This window comes from Tauraco erythrolophus, chromosome 3 (genome assembly GCF_009769465.1).
Source record: "Tauraco erythrolophus isolate bTauEry1 chromosome 3, bTauEry1.pri, whole genome shotgun sequence".
NCBI lineage: Eukaryota > Metazoa > Chordata > Aves > Musophagiformes > Musophagidae > Tauraco > Tauraco erythrolophus.
Window position 1 is genome coordinate 27,031,805 of NC_141467.1, and position 20,789 is coordinate 27,052,593.

The following is a 20,789-nucleotide window of genomic DNA, read 5'->3' on the forward strand; positions in this document are numbered from 1 at the left end:
TCCCAAGTCATGGGAACCAAATAATGTTCTTTTTAAAAAAATGCTAGCAGAGAAAGGAAACAACTGCCAGCATTTACTGCCCTCTTCAGTCTATCGATCTATTGCGTTGTGCTGTTACAGAAAAACTTAATTTCATACTGGTTCTGCTAAAGAGAACGATGCTATCAAAATTTCTGATACTGTAGCTGAGAGTAGGGTCCTGTGGAATGGCTCAGTCACCTGCTCGAATGTTACTTGCTTTTGCCAGATTAATTTGTCATCCCTTGCTTCATCTGTTACCCGTGAAATCAATTCCTTAAAGAAATAGTAATCAGCTTTTCCATCTGGGTGGATAACATAGCCTCTGGCCAGCCTCGTACGAGGGCGGTATGCCATTGCCTTCCCTTGTCGCATAGCTTGGCCTGCTGGAAATGCAGAGCTTGGTCAGTTTTTCCTAAGTGTCAGGACTCATGCACATCTCTTACGTACCACTTGCACACACATGGATACTAACTCTTTCCCAGTTTGCACTGCAGAAGTGAGGTGATTAGGAATCACCAGAAAAATCCACCCGGTCCATAGTCAGCTCCTATAATCCCTTCTGGAAAGACAGTGGGTAGGAGCAGACTGTGTGCCAAATTAACTGTCCCGGCACATGTTTCATGGTCTACTTGCAACTTCCCAAATGTAGGAAGTATTCTCGCAAGGGATGGAGGAAGAAAGCTGAATAATTGTGCAAGTTGTTCAAGATGCTTTAGAAGTTAATATAGCAGTAAAAGGAAAAGATTAAAACAAATGTAAATATAGAAATGAATCCTACAGATTATTTTTCTTGGGGTAGCTATTTATTTTGATCTTATTTACGTATAAATAACTGTCTGGAATTTATGTTTTCCAAATGGCAGAATTACTTATTAAAGTCAGATATTGTTTCTGACTTTTGTTTCAGCTCTTTACTGTACCTGCCTTCTACAGAATGACATATCAATGGTTTGTGTCAAGTACACATTATTTGACTTTCTCTGAAGGTTAATTGTTTTCCAATATTTTCATATTCCGTGCATCACTGTTAATGGAAGAAAACACTGATGGGGGCACCACATCATATTTTGGAGGTTAGTACTCTTAATTTCTATTTTTATTGTAATTTCTTATCTTGTTAGCTAATTTGAGAAACAAAGAGTAGCATTTTTGCCATCACATTTCTTAGCACATTTTGTCAAAGATTTATTACACAATGAAGTAAGCAGAATGGTAGCCATAAAAAGAAATCGCAACTCTATTTCACAGAACATAGCTTACAGATTATTTTCAAGTAATCACTGCTTATAATAACTTGGTTAAAAATACAGAATAGCAGGTGGCACATGGCTTTTGACACAACTCTTAAGAAGGAGCTTTCAAGAGCCTGCATTATGAATGATGAAAGTGAAGACCAATAGCCAGCACAACCCATTTGCTGACATTTGATAAAATGGCTCTTCTAAAAGCAAACTCTTTAGGAGGAAGTAGAGAACTTGCTATAAGGATGGGTAGTGTTCATTCACTCCCCCCTGATCTGCCTATGTAATGAAGGAAGTCTTGAAGTCCTAACTTCACTTAGGAAATTACTGCAGCAAGTGTGTCATGACATGGTAGTGCCCCAAATCACGACAACAACATTTGCACGTGCCTGTTTAGATAGGACCTGAACAGCGTTATAACCAGGTTACTGAACTTCCCCCAACTTGGATTCTTTCTGAAGTCACAGTAATGTTAAATTAGCCAGTTGAAACACCTCACAGTTTCATCTGTGCAGAAAGGAGTGGGTATGCTAGAGGTTAATGGTGACGAGGGAGGGAGCACTAACCCTTCCGTTTCCATTGCCTGGTTCAATAAATGCTCTTGATTACAAACTAGTAAGAAATGACAGCTCGAGCCCCCATGGCTATATGCATCCTGGAAACAGGCAAGATGAAACTAGAGGACAGAGAAAGAATGACTAAGATTACAAGACAAATTACTGGCAAGGATTTTGCTACTGCAGCTGGGCTATATAACAACAGGTTTTGGTTTTGGTTTTTTTTTCCTTCGTAATTTGACATTCCCCCCTGCCCCTAAAATAAAACTTGGCAACACAGAAAAAGCCAGTTAATTACCTCCTCCCCACTGCTACTTCACTGCTGTTTCTGCTGGTGATGGTTTTGCTCCCATGTTTTCAGCAGATCAGTTGCCAGCTGTGAGATGTGCTGCCAGGCAAACTTGACGTGGGTGGACTCCACTGTGCGGGAACAAATTGCAAAACGTAGCACAAACTTCTCTCGCAGGTGGCACGGGACCAGATGAATCTTCTTGGCCTCCGTTATACTTTTAAGAAGCGCCTTATTTAGTTCATTCGAGCCCTGAAAGCATTGTGTTTCAATGATGGTGATGAGCTTCACAAGCAAGTTTGGAATATGTAAATCCCACCAAGCAGCCAAGCCCAAGTACTACCAGTAACACACAGCCACATTCTCACCTCTCTTGGCCATCAAAGGAGTACAAAAAAATGACGGAGCAAGAGATAATTTTTCAGCCACAAAGAGATTTATGGATTAACTGGGGTTTAGAAGCAGCGTTCATACCAGGGCATTTGTGACAGCAGACTGCTTTTTTGTGACCTAAGGTCGTGAGCTATGTAGCTTCATGTAAAAGCGTTCGTTATTGCATCCATTTCATTACACTTTTCTTAGATCTAACCAAACACACGAGAGGACATTTTGCAATGAACTACACTAACATTTCTAAAACAAACCTTCCAGTCTTCATTTAAACATGGCTGCTGTGAGAGAGTCTTTTGCATATGAAGACGGGAATTTTACCCTCAGTTAAGAAATAGTTAAGGTAATGTATCCCTGGCATAAGTAAGTTTCATACTATCAGTAGAAACCCTAAAAAAGTATTTGCCTCAAGTTCTATAGGAAGCGTCTGCCACGGAATCCTACAGAGTGGGTTTTTTGGGGAGGGATTTTAGAAATGTGGTAAACTGACCCTCCCACTGGAAGTAAAGTCTTCTGCATTCCAGGAAACAAAGATATAAGTGTTAAATATCTTGCAGAAGGTCAGAGGTACTACACATGCATGCAGTATTGAATTTTATCTCCTTTTAGTGTACTTCATTTTTCTTGGGCTCAAATAGTGAATATGAGGATTTCCCTTAGAGCAGCCGTATGCTCTTAATATCAAATCTCAAAAGAAATAGGACTGCCCAGAGGAGTACTGGTTCTTTTGCAGATTCAGCTAATGTTGAATCAATGTTTTTTCTAGTTCATGCCCATCACCATTTGAGAATAAAACAAAAGATGTCATCAGATTTTCAGAAATAGTAGTAAATCGCTTTAAATTAAAACAATGAAAGAAGGGCTCCCAAAATCTTGAGATTTTTGTCTGATTTAGCAACACAGGATGAATTGCTAGCTGACAGTCTTTGTCACCTAAATTAAAGGAACCCGTCTGTCTAACTTTTGTATCAGCAGACCGAGAGATGGCTACAGCTTTGCTGGGCAGTTTGCTGTAATAGCTTAGGATATATCACATTGATCTTGAGTGCTACAGTTTTATTCTTTGGGAAAGCATCTTAGCTATTGTACAGCCTTTACTCTTTCTATTACACTGCTGGTAACACAGAATTGTGAGAGATGCTAGGAGCATTTGCACTTTTACGGCAGTGTTTCCTTACTCAACACTGAACACGGGAAAAGAGTCACAAATGGACACATACGTCTGTTCAGCAGCGGTTTTGTTACTGTAGTGGCATAGGTCTTCTTGAAACACATTGTCTCAAATATGCACAGTTGTGTCTTGCCCTCCTAGCTTTTTCCATATAAAAACAAAGCATAAGGGAGACAGTTTCCCATTGGCATTGAGGATAACTGTATTATTTTCATGTATTTGGATCATATTAGAGTTAGAGCTGAACTCAAGTCAAAACCTCATTCTGACTTAGCACAAGTTGTTAGGGAATTTGGATGACAGCCTAAAATTCATGGCTTAGCCTTAGTCTTCTAGGAGATATTTATGTAACTCGAATGCTCCTAACTAAGAAAAGGACCAATTCTGGTGTTTTGCAAGACCCTACCCTTAACGGGTCACTCACTGGAGACAATGATACACTGCTTTCTTATCAAAGGTAATCCATCATTAAAATGACGATCCTTGTCTTTAAGATGGAATGCACGGCACTAACTTTTAGGCAATACAAGTGGTTATATGATGTTAAGTTAATGCTCTTGGCAGGGGTGAGGGGAGGAGGGAGAAAGATTTATGTATCTTTTTTCTGTTCTGCTCTCACAGCTGCACCTAGGAGCTGCTGTGACACTCGGGTGTCACGTCAAATTGAAGTTAGTAGTGACTAATCCTCTCCCAGAGCTTTGAGAAGCCAGCTCTGATTGAGTCTGTCAGCTTCAATAAGACAGTATTCTCACTTCCTTGGAGAAATGACTAGCTTGACTTGTATTCATCTGCAGACATGTCAAGGAGGCCAAAAATTAACCCTTTGGCATGATACATTTGATGAAACAGTTATAATATGAAAGTCATAGATTGTCAGTCCATCTGCTCAACAGTGTGAAAGGCTGTAATTAAAAGTTACAGCTAAGCAAAAAAATAAAAAAATATTTAACAAAGGAAGGAAAACTATTTCATACTTTCACAGCTGTGCAGCATTACAGCTCAAGTCCCCTGTCCTTTAGTCCTACTGTAACTACAAAAAAGTTACAAGTACCCTACTTCTAAGATACATTTTAATACAAATTACAGAAATCACAGGAAGATTTTTGAAAGAGTGATTTAAAAAGCAAACAGAGCTGCAAAAATAACTATAAAACACTCTTCATTTAAAAGCTTGTTAGCTTTGTTTTCTTTTTTTTGGGCCAGGAAGGCAAGTGATGAAACGACTGCTGTGTCAACACCGGTTTTCAGCAGAATCGCACCTTTATTCTACAACTGGTCCAAAACTTTCTTAGCTGGGTGTCCAATATTTACCTCCTATTGTAAACTTGTCTTTCCCTGTAGATCTGATTTCTTCCTCTGGATCATCAGGGACAAGAGAACAGATGTAGATGAACTGCTGGCTTGATCAAATGTGACAATTCCTGTGTTTCTATGCTCTATTTCACCAGGACTGTTTCTTTAAAGTAAATGTGGAGAAATGACTAACAGCTGTCTCTAGATCTGCAAAACTAATGTTTGCTTGTTTCATGTGAGAGAGCAGACTACAATCAACATCTTGTTATTGAGCAATAAAAGCCACAGAACCTATTCCTCAAAATTTTTTAAAAGTTCTTGTTAGGAAATAAATTATATTCATGTTTCCACTTACTGGAAAAACACCACATTCTGTAATCTGTCCGATCCTCCAGCAACAGATCTTTTTTTTAATTTTATTTTAAACAACATAAATTCAAATGAACCCATTTTCCTATTCCAGATGAATTCATCGTTACCTTATTGTTAAGGATTTGTTAGTTCCTTCAGCCAACTGCATCAAACTCAGGTAACTGGGGCGACTGAATGACTGAGAAAAGAATTTGTGAAAAGTAGTGATACCACACTGCCCAGAAGTAGCCAAGATGTGCTGTGAGCCCTCAGAAAATCTAAAAGCTCATTGAAGTACCATGTGAACTAGAAGACACCAGTGCTGTTATCATTATTGCTTGGTGTTCAGATTCAGTGTCACAATCCAGCCCTTTACAGAGGCTTTAGTTGCAAACCTCTCTATTAAATGGGTGTGCTGGTTTTGACTGGGATAGTTAATTTTCTTCACAGTAGCTAGTATGGGGCTGTGTTTTGGATTTGTGCTGGAAACAGCGTTGTTAAGGCAGAGATGCTTTTGTTACTGCTGGGCAGTGCTTACACAGCGTCAAGGCCTTTTCTGCTTCTCAAACCACCCCACCAGCAAGCAGGCTGGGGGTGCACAAGAAGCTGGGAGGGGACACAGCTGGGACAGCTGACCGCAACTGACCAAAGGGATATTCCAGACCATATGACGTCATGCTCAGCTTATAAAGCTGGGGGAAGAAGAAGGAAAGGGAGGGCGCATTCAGAGTGATCGCATTTGTCTTCCCACGTCACTGTTACACATGATGGAGCCCTGCTTTCCTGGAGATGGCTGAACACCTGCCTGCTGACGGGAAGTGGTGAATGAATTCCTTGTTTTGCTTTGCTTGTGTGTGCAGCTTTTCCTATACCTATTAAACTCTTTTCACCTCAACCCACGAGTTTTCTCACTTTTACTCTTCCAGTACTCTCCCCCATTCCACTGAGGGGTGTGAGCAAGCAGCTGTGTGGGGCTTAGTCGCCAGCTGGAGTTCAACCACAACAATGAGTTCTTTACCCAGGATAGGACACCGATCTGTTTTTAATGTCTGATTAAACAAGTGAGCCCTCCCAACTACTGCAGCTCTTATGCTCTGAGTGCAGAGTGAGTTTTCTAGTTTCTGTCAGGCAAGGTCTCTATGTCAATGAACTTGGCACTTACAGAGATTTTGGGGAATGAAAGGCCAGGAGGGTCAAAAAGACCATGTTCAGCTGAAAAAAAAGCAGACCAGAACCAAGGGAAGTTGGGATGCTGGCCTCCTATGCAACCTGTTCTTACTCATATCTTGCTCCAATTTGCCCAGTTTTACTGTAGGACTTTAAAATGAAAATGTTGACTACTTAAATCTTCATCCATGACAGTTATTATATAAATATATGTAAAATTTGATATCAAATATCCACATATGTAAAATTAACTTGACAATAAACCTATAATACACACATGCACTCACACATCATATACAAATGTCTAGGGAAATATATTAAAACAATTGTCTTCATCAAAGCCCATCAAGCATAGAATGTAACAGTCATTTTATGTGACTGGGTAGACCATTTTTTTGCCTTAACTATATATTTCCACACCCTAGTCTGCTTGAATTTCTCTTCAGCATTTGATTAATTTTTAACAAAACTGTCTTAAGCCTCTTTCTTTAATCTGTCTTGATCTACATGAACTCCCTTTACTTTCCTGAAAAAATAATTAAGTATATTAACTACAAAGACTATATTCAATTGCAGGTTATTGTATTGCTATAAAACATGACAGAGGAAATAGGAGGTGTTAGCTGCCTTACCTTCAGTCGAAAACAGACTAGTCCCAAGACAACCTCAGCACAAATCTCAAATCTTTCATCCTGAAGGACTAAATGTTCAAATTGATGTGACAGCCTGACGTGCTGAGAAGAGAAAGATAGTATCTACGTTGTATAAATTTGATTCATCAAGAGAAAAGATGCGCTAAATTGTTTCCATCCCTAATGGTTTTTTCTCTGTTCTCTCTTCTGATATGTATTCGCATATCGCCATCTGTTTATGTTAACTTACGTATTGTTTATGACTTTCAGAGATCATATTGACCCTTTGCTATCTTAGTAGCTCAGTCTATCTGAGGCAGTACTACTCTGTTTCGTAATGAAACATTTAGACACAGATTTTTTTTATGATACCAATTAATAGTAAATAATTGTAACAATTCTGCTTTAGGTTTTCTACCACTGTCTGTTTTGGCTGGGAATGGCTAAAAAGTCCAAAAGTTATTATGACAAAAGGGGGAGATGCACAGAGATAAAATGATCACAATTCCAGTGCAAAATAAGATGGAAAGATAAACTTTTTAGAATAGTTCACTTAATATGAGGATATTTGTGAAGAAGGGGAGAAGCTGCTCACTCTTCTGACCTGGGTGCTCAGGTTCAGTTGAAAAGAAAGGTGATAGCAGTATAATCAAGAAAATGGACAGCAAATCTCAGCCAACCTGTTTAGAAGTTACTGGAGAAAAAAGAGTGACGTTGGACACCAAGCCAGAGCAATTATTTTGAAGCATAGGAAACCAGTGCTTTTCCAAAATCAAACAACTAGGAAAAATACCAACAGGCATACTAACAACCAGCTGCGAAGTCTTAACATCAATCAGTGATGCTTGCATACTCATACCACATTTTGCTTTCTCCCAAACAGAAAATAAATTCAAAAACACTTGGAAAAAAAAACATGTCCCCATCAAGTACCTGCAGTACCTTATCCAGTTCCCCCCTCACTGGCTATCATCAGTTTAATGCTCATTACCCTAAAAAAAAAAAAGAAAAAACCCCAAAACCAAAACAATGGCAGCAACCAGCTATTAGAATTACAGTTTGTCCTCATGTAATAGCCGTCTACACCAAAAATTACCAGCAACATCGAAAATGATGTTTAAAAGTTCCTTAACTTTTATGTATTTATGATTGCAAATAATTTTATAAAAATAAAAAAAACTAACTGTATGTGTTTTCCTTCATTTGCGCTTTGCCTTTTTGCAAGCTCAAGGACCGATATCAAACAAAAATGAAATGTTTCACTTTGGGCAAGGGTTAGATGTGGAGCATTTAATCTCATAGGAACTTCTTCCAAAAGAACAAGGCAAGAACAAGGCAAAATGGAAATTACAGAAAAGAAAAAAAAAAAGAAAACACATTTTGCAATCTTAATTATAACTTTCTGATGTTTGTTTATTTCTTAAAATAGAAAAACATTGTTTATATTGAATCAAAACATTGATTCAAAACCTTCATATTGGGCATACTGATACCCTATGCAATCAGCCAATCTTACTGTTGTCACCACTTCCTCTCTGCTGTTTGTTACATCCCTTTATCATCTTCCTCTAAAATTAGACAGAAAACACTTCGAGTCAGGAATGACACCAATAAAATGCTCGGTCCTTAACAAAGGCATTTGAATGTTCTACTAATATAAACAGCATGAGTTTACAGCTATAAAAATTGACCAGAAGTATATGTATAAATACAGATTCTTGTATGCATAAGTGCATGGAAAACGTATGTGAAATGTGCACGTGTTGCAATGATGGTGTACTGTCTCCTCCCATCCTCATGTTCTATAGCCTTAACCAAACTGATGTCTTTTACACAGCTCTGCAGAATTTCACACTGCATATACTAGGTCTTGGAAATCAAAGCTATAAAAAAAAATCATTTTCAACAAGATGACAATTTCACAACTGTTCTGAATGTAATCACCAACTGAATTTAATCAAAATTTACCTGGGTAAGCACTGAAAAAAACAAAAATTTGGCTTACTGCACGTAGTTTGTACGAGAAAACTCTGGACCCATGCTCTACTTGGTATTTATATCTCTTTAATATCCCTGGAAGTGTTCAAGGCCAGGTTGGATGAGGCTTTGGGCAACCTGGTGTAGTGGAGGGTTTCCCTGCCCATGGCAGGGGGGGTGGAACTAGATGATCTTTGAGGTCCCTTCCAACCCTAACCATTCTATGATTCTATGATTCTATGATTTATGTCTCTTTATTTATTTATGTCTCCCCCTTTCCACTAAAGGATTGTTCAGGAAACGGAAAGAAATAAAAGCAAGGAAAAATAGAGAATATTCAGTAAAACACAGATCAAAATTCTGGAAGTATTTTGTATTCATGGCTGGATGCAAGTACTTTTATCCACAGCGAGTCTTAACAAGTAGCAATAATTTGTACAGGCCACGGGGGGGCACCAAGTGGTTTAGATTTTACAGAACTGGCAGGAGAGAAAGTGGAGATTTAACTGAAGTTTCACCTGTGTAGCTTTGCTTAACACAATTACGCCAGGCCCTGCACCTTTGAACCACAAGCTGTTATCCTGAATTGCTTTCACAAAGATGGTTGCAACCAAACATAATTAAACCAAATAAAGTTAAACCTTATTAAGACTGGAAGTTCAAATTCCGTAAAACCAAAGGGCTTTTAGGTATCACACCTGCCTCTGTGAGTCCAAGAGCTGTACCCACGCTCTGGCCATGAGCATGGCAATAACCCACTGGAGGACACGTGTGGCTTCAGTGCTTCAACTTTTCAAGACAGGCAGGTAAACTGAAAATAAAAGTCTTGTTCGGAGAACCTTAAACTAAGGATAGGAAAAAGGGAGAGAGAAAAACTGACAGGCTGTTCTCAGTTTTCTGCTGAATGTTTACATACCAAGCCTGACCTATGGATATTTTAACCCTTCAAATGCTTTTGATTTTGACATTTGTGTCATGCTGTGTCCCTAGCACAATTAAAGCTGACATTCAAATATTATTTAACCTTTGAAAATTATTTTAAGTAACACTGTTATATAATTTGACAAAAAAGTGGACGTACAGAAACCAACTCACATACACTGTTTCTAGCAATATCATTTGGACAATCCCTTTATCACATGGGTTCCCAAAGTGGAATCATAGACTGTGTTAGGGGCCTGAAAAGTCTTAGTATGTAGGAATGGAATACCAGTCCTTCTCCTCACAGTGAAATTTAGCAGATTGAAGAAACGAAGCTTGTAAGGAATTTTTATGTATCACTATCTATCTCAGGTAGCTAACCGTTGCTCTTCTGCAGTGAAAAGAGAAAAAAGAAAGGGATCTAATTAATTTGGTTATTCAGGATTAAGGGAGATGTCTTACATAATCACTAATGGGAGCAGTAAACTTGTGATGCATGAAGATGTGGTCCCTATTTAAAAATTCTGTATTTGTGTATGTGTAAATATAAGTATAAATATAAAGGCTCCTGCATAAAATCATAGCATGGTTGGGGTTGGAAGGGACCGTAAAGATCATCTAGTTCCAACCTTCCTGCCATGGACAGGGACACCTTCCACTACACCAGGTTGCTCAAAGCCTCATTCAACCTGGCCTTGAACACTCCCAGGGATGGGGCAGCCACAACTTCTATGGGCAACCTGCTCCACTGCCTCACTACCTTCAGAGTGAAGAAATTCTTCCTTCTATCCAACCTAAATCTCCCCTCTTTCACTTTAAAGCCATTGCCCCTTGTCCTATCACTACATGGCCTTGTAAAAAGTCTCCCTCCAGCTTTCTTGTAGGCCCCCTTTAGGTACTGGAAGGCTTATAGAAGGTCTCCCCGGAGCCTTCTCTTCTACAGACTGAACACCACCAACTATCTCAGGTATTGAGGTGTTTAAACTGAATTTTGACTTTTGGGCAAAGCCCTCAAGAACTAAAATAGTTTTTGATTGAAAGGAGCTTCTCTGAAGCGTCAGAGTACATTAATGTGTATATGCAAATAAGCGTACCTGCCTAGCCTTGATCACTTCATACTTTTCATCCTATAGACTTCACCTCTCTGCCTGCCTTAGCTCGCATCCCACTATACTCTGAAGGACAATGCTGTCAAAAGAGTCCTCAACAGCCACTTGGACGGTGCCACTCCCCATTTGAAATGCTATCTCTGGCATTGCTGTTCTGTACAGTTCCAGTTTCTTGGTCTCTGCTGTTAATTTTTAATGGATTCATTATCCTCTGCAAAGAAAGAAGGATGAAGTACACTGATTTCTTCTGGTCCTGTGGAGGATGTATGTGAGTCCAAATATTCGTGCGGATCACATACAAAAACATTAACTGCTAAATTTCTCAAATTACTTCTGAGCTCTTTGAAGGATTTAAACCGACAAAGGAGTAACATATGGTCAAGCAGTCTGAAAATGGGCCATTTACAAACAGGCCATTAGGGTTTCACATTTATACTGACTTTGAGCATTTGGAATCAGTCCAGAAGACTGTTATTGTTGTTGGGTTTGCCTTCTTTGCACATCTCCTCTGTGGTTTTGGGACTTACCTCCAAAATTTTTATTTTTCTCTCCCCACGTCCTTCAGAGATGACTGTCCTCCCCTTTACCACTGCTTTAAAACCTATACTTTGCAATGGGTATATGTTGCTTGGGAAAGAAGTGCATAACTGGATGGTTTGGAAAACAAAAGAAGTTACTGTATCTAAATCCAAGTCACACATTCTCAACTCCCAGGAATATTTTAGTTCCTAAATGCCTTCCTCAGTGTACAAGCAAATGCCAGGTTGCGGTGGTTATCTAGTCATTTTGATGCAGACCTTAAGGCTGCAAACATAATAAACATCTTATTCTTAAAACATACTGATAAAAGAGAAAAAAGCAAAAGAATAAAAAGAAAAAAAAAAAGAGAGAAGTAGTTTTTTTTGTGGCAGTTTATATCCATAAAAAAAGAAAAGATTGTGAAGAGGTAGTTGCAGATATCTTTGGTCTTCCATATAGAAGCTTGCCAATCGCACAGCAAATAGGGTGGCTTCTTAAGGATCTGCAGTGGTTTTTTCCCTCTGTACTATGTCAGAAGGTCATCACTGTTGAAAATCTCAAATCACTTTGTAAGCAACACCTGGCTATGCAAAAGAAGCCTAACTAGAAGTCTGTAAACACTGGATAATCTTCCTACAGTCTTCTATGACTTAGGAGCTGAAGTGTCTTTTTTTTCCCTAGGTGATCACAGCATCTATATTGGGATGTGTATAAACTCGGAAACGAATTGAAACCCCGGGTCCCAAATCTCCGAGTAAGGCCCAGCCCTGCATCTGAACAGGCGTGCCTTAGCTGCTATTGTGTCGCAGGACATTCCTGTACTGAACAGGAATGACATGCCCTACACACAGGTATGCTGATGTATGAGAACTACGTGATGTATGACCGTGCTACTTCCCTTGGGTTCCAGCCCAAGGAACTGTTACAAACCTCTGCTCTTCTGCCTGTCTCTGTGTGCCTGGCCCTTTACCTGGGGCAACTCCTGAATAACACAACGGAGAGAGAACTTCTTCCGTCTTCCACTCTGTTTTCCACTTGAAGGCTGCAACACCAGCTTCTGCCACAGTTCCTAGGTCACTTCTCATTCTACCTATGTCCACTCTACGTCCCATTGTAACGCATGCAGCTTCAGAAATAATGCTGGCAACTAGAGAGCTTCACTTAAAGCACAGCTAGAAGTCCCAGGTACACAAGATACAAGTACCAGCTATTCTCTTCAAAGACGGCCTTTGCCAGCAATGGGAACACAAAAGCTGTTATGTATCAAAGCAAGACGCTATGACGTTTAAAAGAAAGCAAGTTTCCAAGGCCAAGCACTGGGACAAGCAATGTTAAAGTGAAGTTAACAAGTGAAGTTCTAAATTACTTTTTGTTTGGAGACTTGTCTGTAGATTTGAAAATATAAACCAGTGTCAGGCTGGTTTATGTACTTCGTTACTACGCTACCAAAAGTAAAGTCATGACAATAAATCTGGAACCAAGGATAACTCCTGAGAAGAGAGGAATATGGGCAAGATATGAAACACATTTGAAAATGTTATTTTGCAGCTACTGATATGGCTTTATCAACATGTCTGCAAACTCGCAAGAGATATCTTAAATACTGTGAGAAGAGGGAGCAAATGAAATGCAATTATTTCTTGAAATGTAAGCTCAACGGAGAACTGCTGGAGATAGAATTGACTTTTTTTAAAATCTGCTTTGGAACCTACTGAATTTAATCATCACCCATCTGGGAGGACACATGGTGAGACAAACTAACTTAATGGTTCCAGTTTGACAGATGTATACAGTGACTCAAATTCTGCACTTAATTACCCCTCTTGCCCTTTCAAAGTCGCAAACATAAGGTCATAACTTACTTTCCTCTGCACACCAGGGAACGCTTTAGTCCTTAATGAAATATTAAACATACACACTCAACTCAACGAGCCCTTGGAAATCTAGCTGTCTGAATTACCTTTACAAATAAGGGAACATATTAGAGCTTTACTCTGGAGTCAGTATCTTAAGAAAAGATTGATTTGCTTAGCCTTCTTGAACGGTGTTATCACAGAAGATATTAAAAAATGGTCTGCAGCTATGATTATAGGAAGATAAGTGTTTTTTGGCTGGACAGTCAGGGAAATGTCTGGGAGGCAAAGCAAGAGGGAACTTGTTAAATGTAAATACCGGCCTGTGGAAATCAGCCTGATAAAAGGCCATGTAGTTAATACGGGGTTTCCAACCCTCTATTTTTCCAGTGAGAGATTTAGCCCTGCTTAAAAACTTGGCATCACATTAAAATAATTTCAGTCTCTTGAAATCAAACCTGAGAGAGAAACCCACTAGAAACTGTAATGGTAGCCTAGTAAAGTGATAGCAAACCTTGTACCAAGTTTTCATCGGAAGGGTATGTATCAGATTGCCACAAGGATGACAGAACATCAGATTCACCACTGCTGTCAAATTTATTTCTGAAAGCTTCATTAAGGATAAAAATCCAATTCAGGTATGTATATAGTCAGTTGAAAATTATAATGTGATAAAAATGAGAAGCAAAGAGGGTACCCTCCATCCCAGAACCTTTTCAAATCGAAAGAGACTTACTCATGCAGCAATTTCACAACAGTGGAAGAAGCCTCTCTTAGGAATTAATCTGTTTAGTACCACAACAGAAAGGACTGTGTGTCTGCAGAGAGTTTGGTATACTAGACCAGACACTTAGCTAATGGATATTTTTGTAAATATTTAGAGCCAAGTCATGGATCTTCCCTCACTAGAACTTTCCTCAGACTTCATAAAGATGCAAGGTATGCTTGAATTTGACTTCACTGCTACAGATAAGAATATTTGTAATTTAGACTGGCACTAGGTATGTTTTTTAACATAAAAAAAACCCTTCTTTTATAAAAAGTAAAAAAAAAAACAAACTTCTTTTTTACAGCAGAAATAAACTTAGTACTTATTCATAACAATGTTAACAAACTGTAAATTGTACACATTTTTTTTTTAAAAAAAAGGTGGATTTTAAACAGGAAACAAAGAAACAGCAGAGGTAGACATGCTCAATTAGTTACTGTATCATAAATGCAGCCCAACGACCTTAATCTAAACATGCTATCAATGCATACACATTAATAAAATAAAGTAGTCATGAGTAAACATATTTTCCCTGAATAAAACCATTAAAGTGCTCTGGCTTAATTTCAGGGTGAACTATGGCCCCACATTGTAGAAATTCCAAATTCCTGGACTTGTCTTCTCTAAAGATTAACACAAAACAAATGACAGTTTCAATCCTGCCGTGATCTGAAATTGTGATACTACGTGGGGGCAAACAAGAAGTACCCCTATTGAACCCAGCTGTCCAAAACCTGTCCAAAACCTGTTGTCTGTGCTTTCTGTTGTGTACAGAAGTTACGGAGAGTAGATAAGTAGCAAGCTTATTTTCCCTTGCTGTCCCAACACAGGTTACCCTAGAAAGCAAATTCCAGTCACCTTGCGGATGTGCTCCTGCAGTCCCCTGACCCCGTACATCCTCAGCACGAACCAGAGCTTCAGGGAGCGGAACCTCCTCCCCAGGGGGATTTGCCAGTGCTGCAAGCCAGGGAGAAGGGAGAGCACCCACGTTAGAAGTCACTGTTGCAGTGATACTGCAGAAACTCTACATTCTGCGATGATTTTGAAGCGTACTGCGTTGTCACATCCTACAAGCAGTTGCTAGAGGTGGGTTAAATTATAATAGAAATGTCTGTTTCTGGTTAATGCCCTGGTGTGACTGTTTAATACTTAAAATTTTCAAATGAAAATTGGAAAAACAGATTGGTGTCAGAAGGGAAGGATCACAAGGCAAATCAAATTTTCTTTGTGCATCCTGAATTCTTCTTGAAGGCGTTGGAAAAATAGGTATCTTAGAAGCTCATGTATACTGGCTTGCTTACAGTTGTGGGGCTAGCATCTACAATGACAGGCTCATTTCCGTTTCAAAACAACAGTGTTTCTATTGGTTAAAGGTTAAAACACAAGTACATTTAAAAAACTTATTATTCACTATGCTAAGGAAAAAAACCTTTAGGACATTTCTTTCTACTGCCTAAACCTTGAGATATTACACATGCAAGATGATTCCTGCTTTTATACAATTTATTTATTTTTTTAAATGGAGTTTAAAGTTTCAGTTTGAGGAACATTAAAAATTTAGCAAGCTGCATCCTTCCTGGAAAGAAACATAAGGCTGTGATGTTTATGACAGTAATAGAAAAGAAAAGTCCTGGAAATATCAGTGTATACAAGTAATAGTATTAACTGATGCTGTACTTACCCGATAATCTGTTACAAGGCCTGGAAGTTAAAAAAAAAAAAATTCACATTGCTTCATCACAACAGCCAAAACCTACAATCATTCTAGTTCTATTGAAAAAGCTGCTGCTTTTAGCTGTTTTTTTACATTTGCGACAAAATTCAGCATCATCAGTGTCAACAGGACCACTAAATACCTAGAAGGGTACTTGACAGCATGCTAAATGAAGGTGCTTGTGGTAACCTTAATTCCTTAGCTAGTCAGAATATACCACTAAGAAGTTAAACAGTTTTCAGGACAAGAAACACAATTTTCCTTTCCGTTACACCTCAGATCCTCTGGAGATGATGGACTAAATACTGTGTTTATTTTCCTCTTGTAAGGAAAAAAAGTAGTAGATAAAACGGCAATTATTAATTTTGTTTGAAACAGTTTGCAGACTCCCCAAACTCACTTCATCACTCATTCTCTGCTTCTAGCTACCTTTTATACTCATTCATGTTTGTTGCTAATTCTTTAGCATGTTTAATGAGTGACTTGGACATTTGACTCAGAATTGATCTCTTCCTGTTTGGAGATAAGTATTCTGCATTTTTTTATGGCTTTTCGTTTGATGTTGTGAAAGCCCCTTACAAACACAAATTGACTGAGCCACAGAGCAGGCCAGGGAGGCAAATAGAGGGCATTACGAGTTATCTTTTATATGAGCATATGGAGTCAAGATGCATGTACCTTTTCTTCGAATCAGGTAGTTACACTGATTTCATAGTGAAGGCAACTGTAACATAAAGCTGGATTATATTAGGAAAAATTTCTTCACTGAAAGGGTTATCAAGCACTGGAACAGGCTGTCCAAGGAAGTGGTTGAGTCACTATCCCTGGAGGTATTTAAAAGATGTGTAGATGAGGTGCTTAGGGACATGGTTTAGTGGTGGACTTGGCAGTGTTAGGTTTATGGTTGGATTCTCGATGATCTTAAACGTATTTTCCAACCTATATGATTACTTGCAGTAAGCCAGTGACAGAAATTAAACTGACCTAAAATGTAAAGCACTTCTTTAGGAAAATGTGGAAGCATCTGCTTAGCTTTCTTATTCTGCTTTCTTATTCTGCAGCGGAGTATAAGCTTCATAGGAAAGTATGGACTTAAAGTCCAAGAGAAAGTGCGGTCCAAGTGCTCCTGGAATTACGAATCACAAGGTACTATACAGAACTGTAGCTTCTGAATTTGATCAGTTTACGTCATTTACGTAATTCTCAGCCTTTGTATTTTCTGGGAGTAAAAAGACTATTTCCTGTGTTACAAGCTCTCTTGCCAATGTTCTCTCGTCTATGCAGCCAAAACAGAAGAAAAAACATGGTCCTTCCTCCCTGCAACATACAGTCATTTGGTTCTTTAACCCGTTACTAGGTTATTTTCCAGATTAAAAAAAAAAAAAACAACACACACTAAAACCAACAATCATTAACCTGTTTCTGGACTTCAGGAAATGAACATGGTTGTCTGAGCTTGGTAATGAGGTAATTTGATAACATTCATGTTCTTCTGCAGCGTAGCAGCCATTTTTATTTGATAGCTGCAAGACTAGTAGCAAAGGGAGTAAAGCAACTAGTGACAGATAAATAATCCCACGCTCCTGTAAGGGGCTATGTCTAATGATCCACAACAACGCCTTTCACAAGCTGTGAAGCAGAATGCAATCAATGATTAGTCCTTGATTACAAGCCTTAGTCTTACATCTGTATTTAACCAGGAGGAATTGGATTGTGGGAGCATATGTGGCATTCACAATAGAGTATAAAGCTGCATTCTTCTAATATTGCCATTAGGATTTGACCTATATCCTGTGTTGCAGGGCAAGCTAGTGTAATCTTCCTGGTGTGATGATGCAAATCACATAAAATTATAATTAATGACAAAATAAAGACTTTCCCCTTGGGGGCACACATAATTGCCATACGGTTATTACGAATAATTGCTCACAGATAGATATATTTTTCTGCTCATTTAAATTCTTGAGTGAAAGATGAGCAAATTGAAAAATGCTTCTTCATTTGCCTGGTAAACCATGATGAGAATTCTCAGACCTAAGACACACTGAGAATACAAGATCCTCCATTAGACAAGTCATATTTCCAGGAGTGCTGACGTCCCATAAATCACATAGGGATCAACGGGAACTGTAACAGCCTAGCACCTTTTCAAATTTGGCTATTTTTATTGAAAGCGTAAGTGTGGATTGGAGTTAACAGTTTAACTAGATGCATTTGTATTTTAGAAGTGTTGTCCAACTCTTTGGAAAATTGATATCAAATGGCAATAGAGCATAGAAAAATTTAGCATCACTAGACTGCTAGTAATCACCTGATCTATTTGGAATCATTATGTCCAGATCATATAACACACTGTCACAGCTTCTGAAGGCAAGATGAAGGCTGAACAACTTATTATCCAATGGGAGAGATAAAGTTTTTAGGTCAACTAGGTGGCCTCACGGAAAGTACCCAGTTTTAAGAAAGGTTTGGTTTTCTTCTGGTGTTACTTAACCTGGAAAAGACCTAAGATTCTTATATTAGCACTGCCAGTTGTCTCAAGAACATATTTTCACTTTAGATCAGGTTGGATTTTTTTCTCCTGAAGAGAATTATTTTGCGTGTATGTTAAGTAAAAGCTAGTGACTTAAGTATATTTGCCATAACTTGTATTTTTCATTTAAAAAGGCAAAAAAAAAAGTATATATTTTTTCTTAACAATTCTAGCCTTTGGAGCGTGAACCTCAGCTTCAGAGTTACTGCATTTTCCTGTTTATGGCACTGTTCTATACTTGCATTTCTTGGAAATGTAGAAAAGGAGTAAACCACAAAATTTCTGCCAGTTCAGGATTAAGGCACAGGAATCCATTTTTTCTAGGGCTTTTTAGTGAATGGTGACATTCTGGATAGTATTAATTTAAATGTCAATGAGGTCATCGCCATAACAGAGAGAAGAGTACTCAGGATACAATTCTGAACACAGATCAGCATCAGCAATTCCAGGAAAAATATGAGAGACAGTAAATGGTAAGAACATCCATGTGTGGTTCACCCTCTTGACAAAGTTATGAGGGAACCTGCACCACATGTTGACACTGCACTGGTGCGACCTTCTTCACAATTAATCAGTTATTAACCGAATGTGTAAAAAACAGGCTTCAGGATGGCAAATGCCACTCTGCAGTTGCTAGGGTACGTGCAAGGAGCAGAACTAATCCATTAAGGAGCTTTCTACTGGGCCTAAGATTTGTAGGTTCTTTGTGATGATTTTGTGAAGAGCTTTCATGACCATTTTGTACAAGACAGCCTGCACTTACCTCCTTCTCTACAATCCATGTAAGAACATGGGAGCAACAGGGTAATGTCTCAGATAGCTATCATTCAAAATAGAGCAGAGATATCAAACACAGCTCACCTATTCTTTGTGGTTTCAGGGAATGTTTGCTCCTGACATGGGTATTTGAAAATTTGAATCAGAGCTTGCATGTATAGCTAAGAAAAAAGGTCACAGACTTTAGAAGCCCTAAAAAGAAATCAGATCTTGAAACCATTCTGAAAAAAGATATGTTGGGGGAGGCAGGTTAAGGAATTTGATACACAGCACCCAGTATTTTATCTGACTACCAAAAGATCATTAAGCATTTTCTCAACACTCTTACAAAGAGTCAGTGGTAAATCTGGATCTGAGGAAATCCCAATACAAAAGTATTAATATAATGCTTTATAAAATGGCTTTCCATCAATTGCTTTTTATACTAACTAAAATCTCACTAGATATGTGTTTGCACTTTAATAAGCTTAACTCCCTGGGACACTCTGAAAATGGAAATAGGTTCCTAAACAACTTAGGTAGTTTTAAGGATTTCAGTTTTCATCTAAAATCTTTTTTTCCATTAAATATCAGTGTGCAAAGAAAATAATAATAATCTCATTTAATTACGAAATTACCAGACTCCTGATGGTGATGCTGCAGGTAAAGAGGTTCTAATTTAAAGGCACCTGTTAAATCTGATCTTTTTTTCACCCTGTATAAAACAGAAAGAAATAAAATTGAGAAATTTAAGAATTAAAATTTAAGGCATTAAAATTCCACAGGATTGGAGGCAAATTGAATGTGTTTAAACTGGCGGATTTCCTGAGCACAGCCTGTGCCATTTGCAGTGCTTTCTCACAGCCATATCGGTACTGTACTTACAAGTGGTTAAGTGTAAAGCTCAGCAGGAACGGGCAGCATGACTGCGCGACTGCATATTTAAAAACAGACAAGAAACAGGCACAGAGGATCTTTTTATGGTGATAGACACTCACACCAGAATGTGAGACTAGCTGAAGCAATGTTAATGTTTGTAGTCAACAGAAGTTGCCTTGAAATTACTGCAGCACGAAGCTGTGTGGGAAGAGCTGTGGCTTCCTCGACACCGTGCACAGCCATGCTGAGGCTTTGTGGATGCTGGCCACTGTCTCTCCACGCCGCGGGGGTGGCAGCAGCAGCAGCCACTTGTAGGGACGAGCCACCCAGTCCAGACTCAGGCTTCCCTCTTGTATCACCCTGCCCTTAGCTGGATGCAATATACAATTACTGACAGACATGCTGCAGCACAACGTACAACTGAGAAGCATACCTTACTGTTGCCAGCTAGTGGGTGATGTGACGACTGAGTTTCAAAAGCCAGTGTGTCCCTTTTAGAAAGAATAAGCTACATTTTGCCAGTAGGCAATAACAAGATTTTGCTGGTTTATGCTTTACTTTGTGTGTAAGATTGACTCACCTCTACAAATGATGGAGTTTACAGAGGCAGAAAAAGAAGAAAGCAGAAATCAAAAAGGGAGAGACTG

The 20,789-nt window shown here is 38.8% G+C and overlaps 1 protein-coding gene across 2 annotated transcripts in view; it reads right to left on the reverse strand.

Moving 5' to 3' along the window:
- Positions 1 to 329: 329 nt before the first annotated feature.
- The window catches only part of DDC (dopa decarboxylase), a 63,869-nt gene continuing 43,409 nt past the window's right edge, over positions 330 to 20,789 (reverse strand). Inside the window, exons 10-15 of one of the 2 annotated variants that reach the window (XM_086608496.1) lie at positions 19,902 to 19,978; positions 15,942 to 15,961; positions 15,119 to 15,217; positions 7,113 to 7,214; positions 2,118 to 2,360; positions 330 to 404 (exon numbers count right to left, since the gene is read on the reverse strand). In XM_086608496.1, the coding sequence (XP_086464622.1) occupies positions 2,136 to 2,360; positions 7,113 to 7,214; positions 15,119 to 15,217; positions 15,942 to 15,961; positions 19,902 to 19,978 (523 nt within the window). In that variant the 3' untranslated portion in view covers positions 330 to 404; positions 2,118 to 2,135. Of the gene's footprint in view, positions 2,361 to 7,112; positions 7,215 to 15,118; positions 15,218 to 15,941; positions 15,962 to 19,901; positions 19,979 to 20,789 lie in introns of both variants that reach the window. The other variant, XM_086608495.1, reaches the window with a different exon arrangement.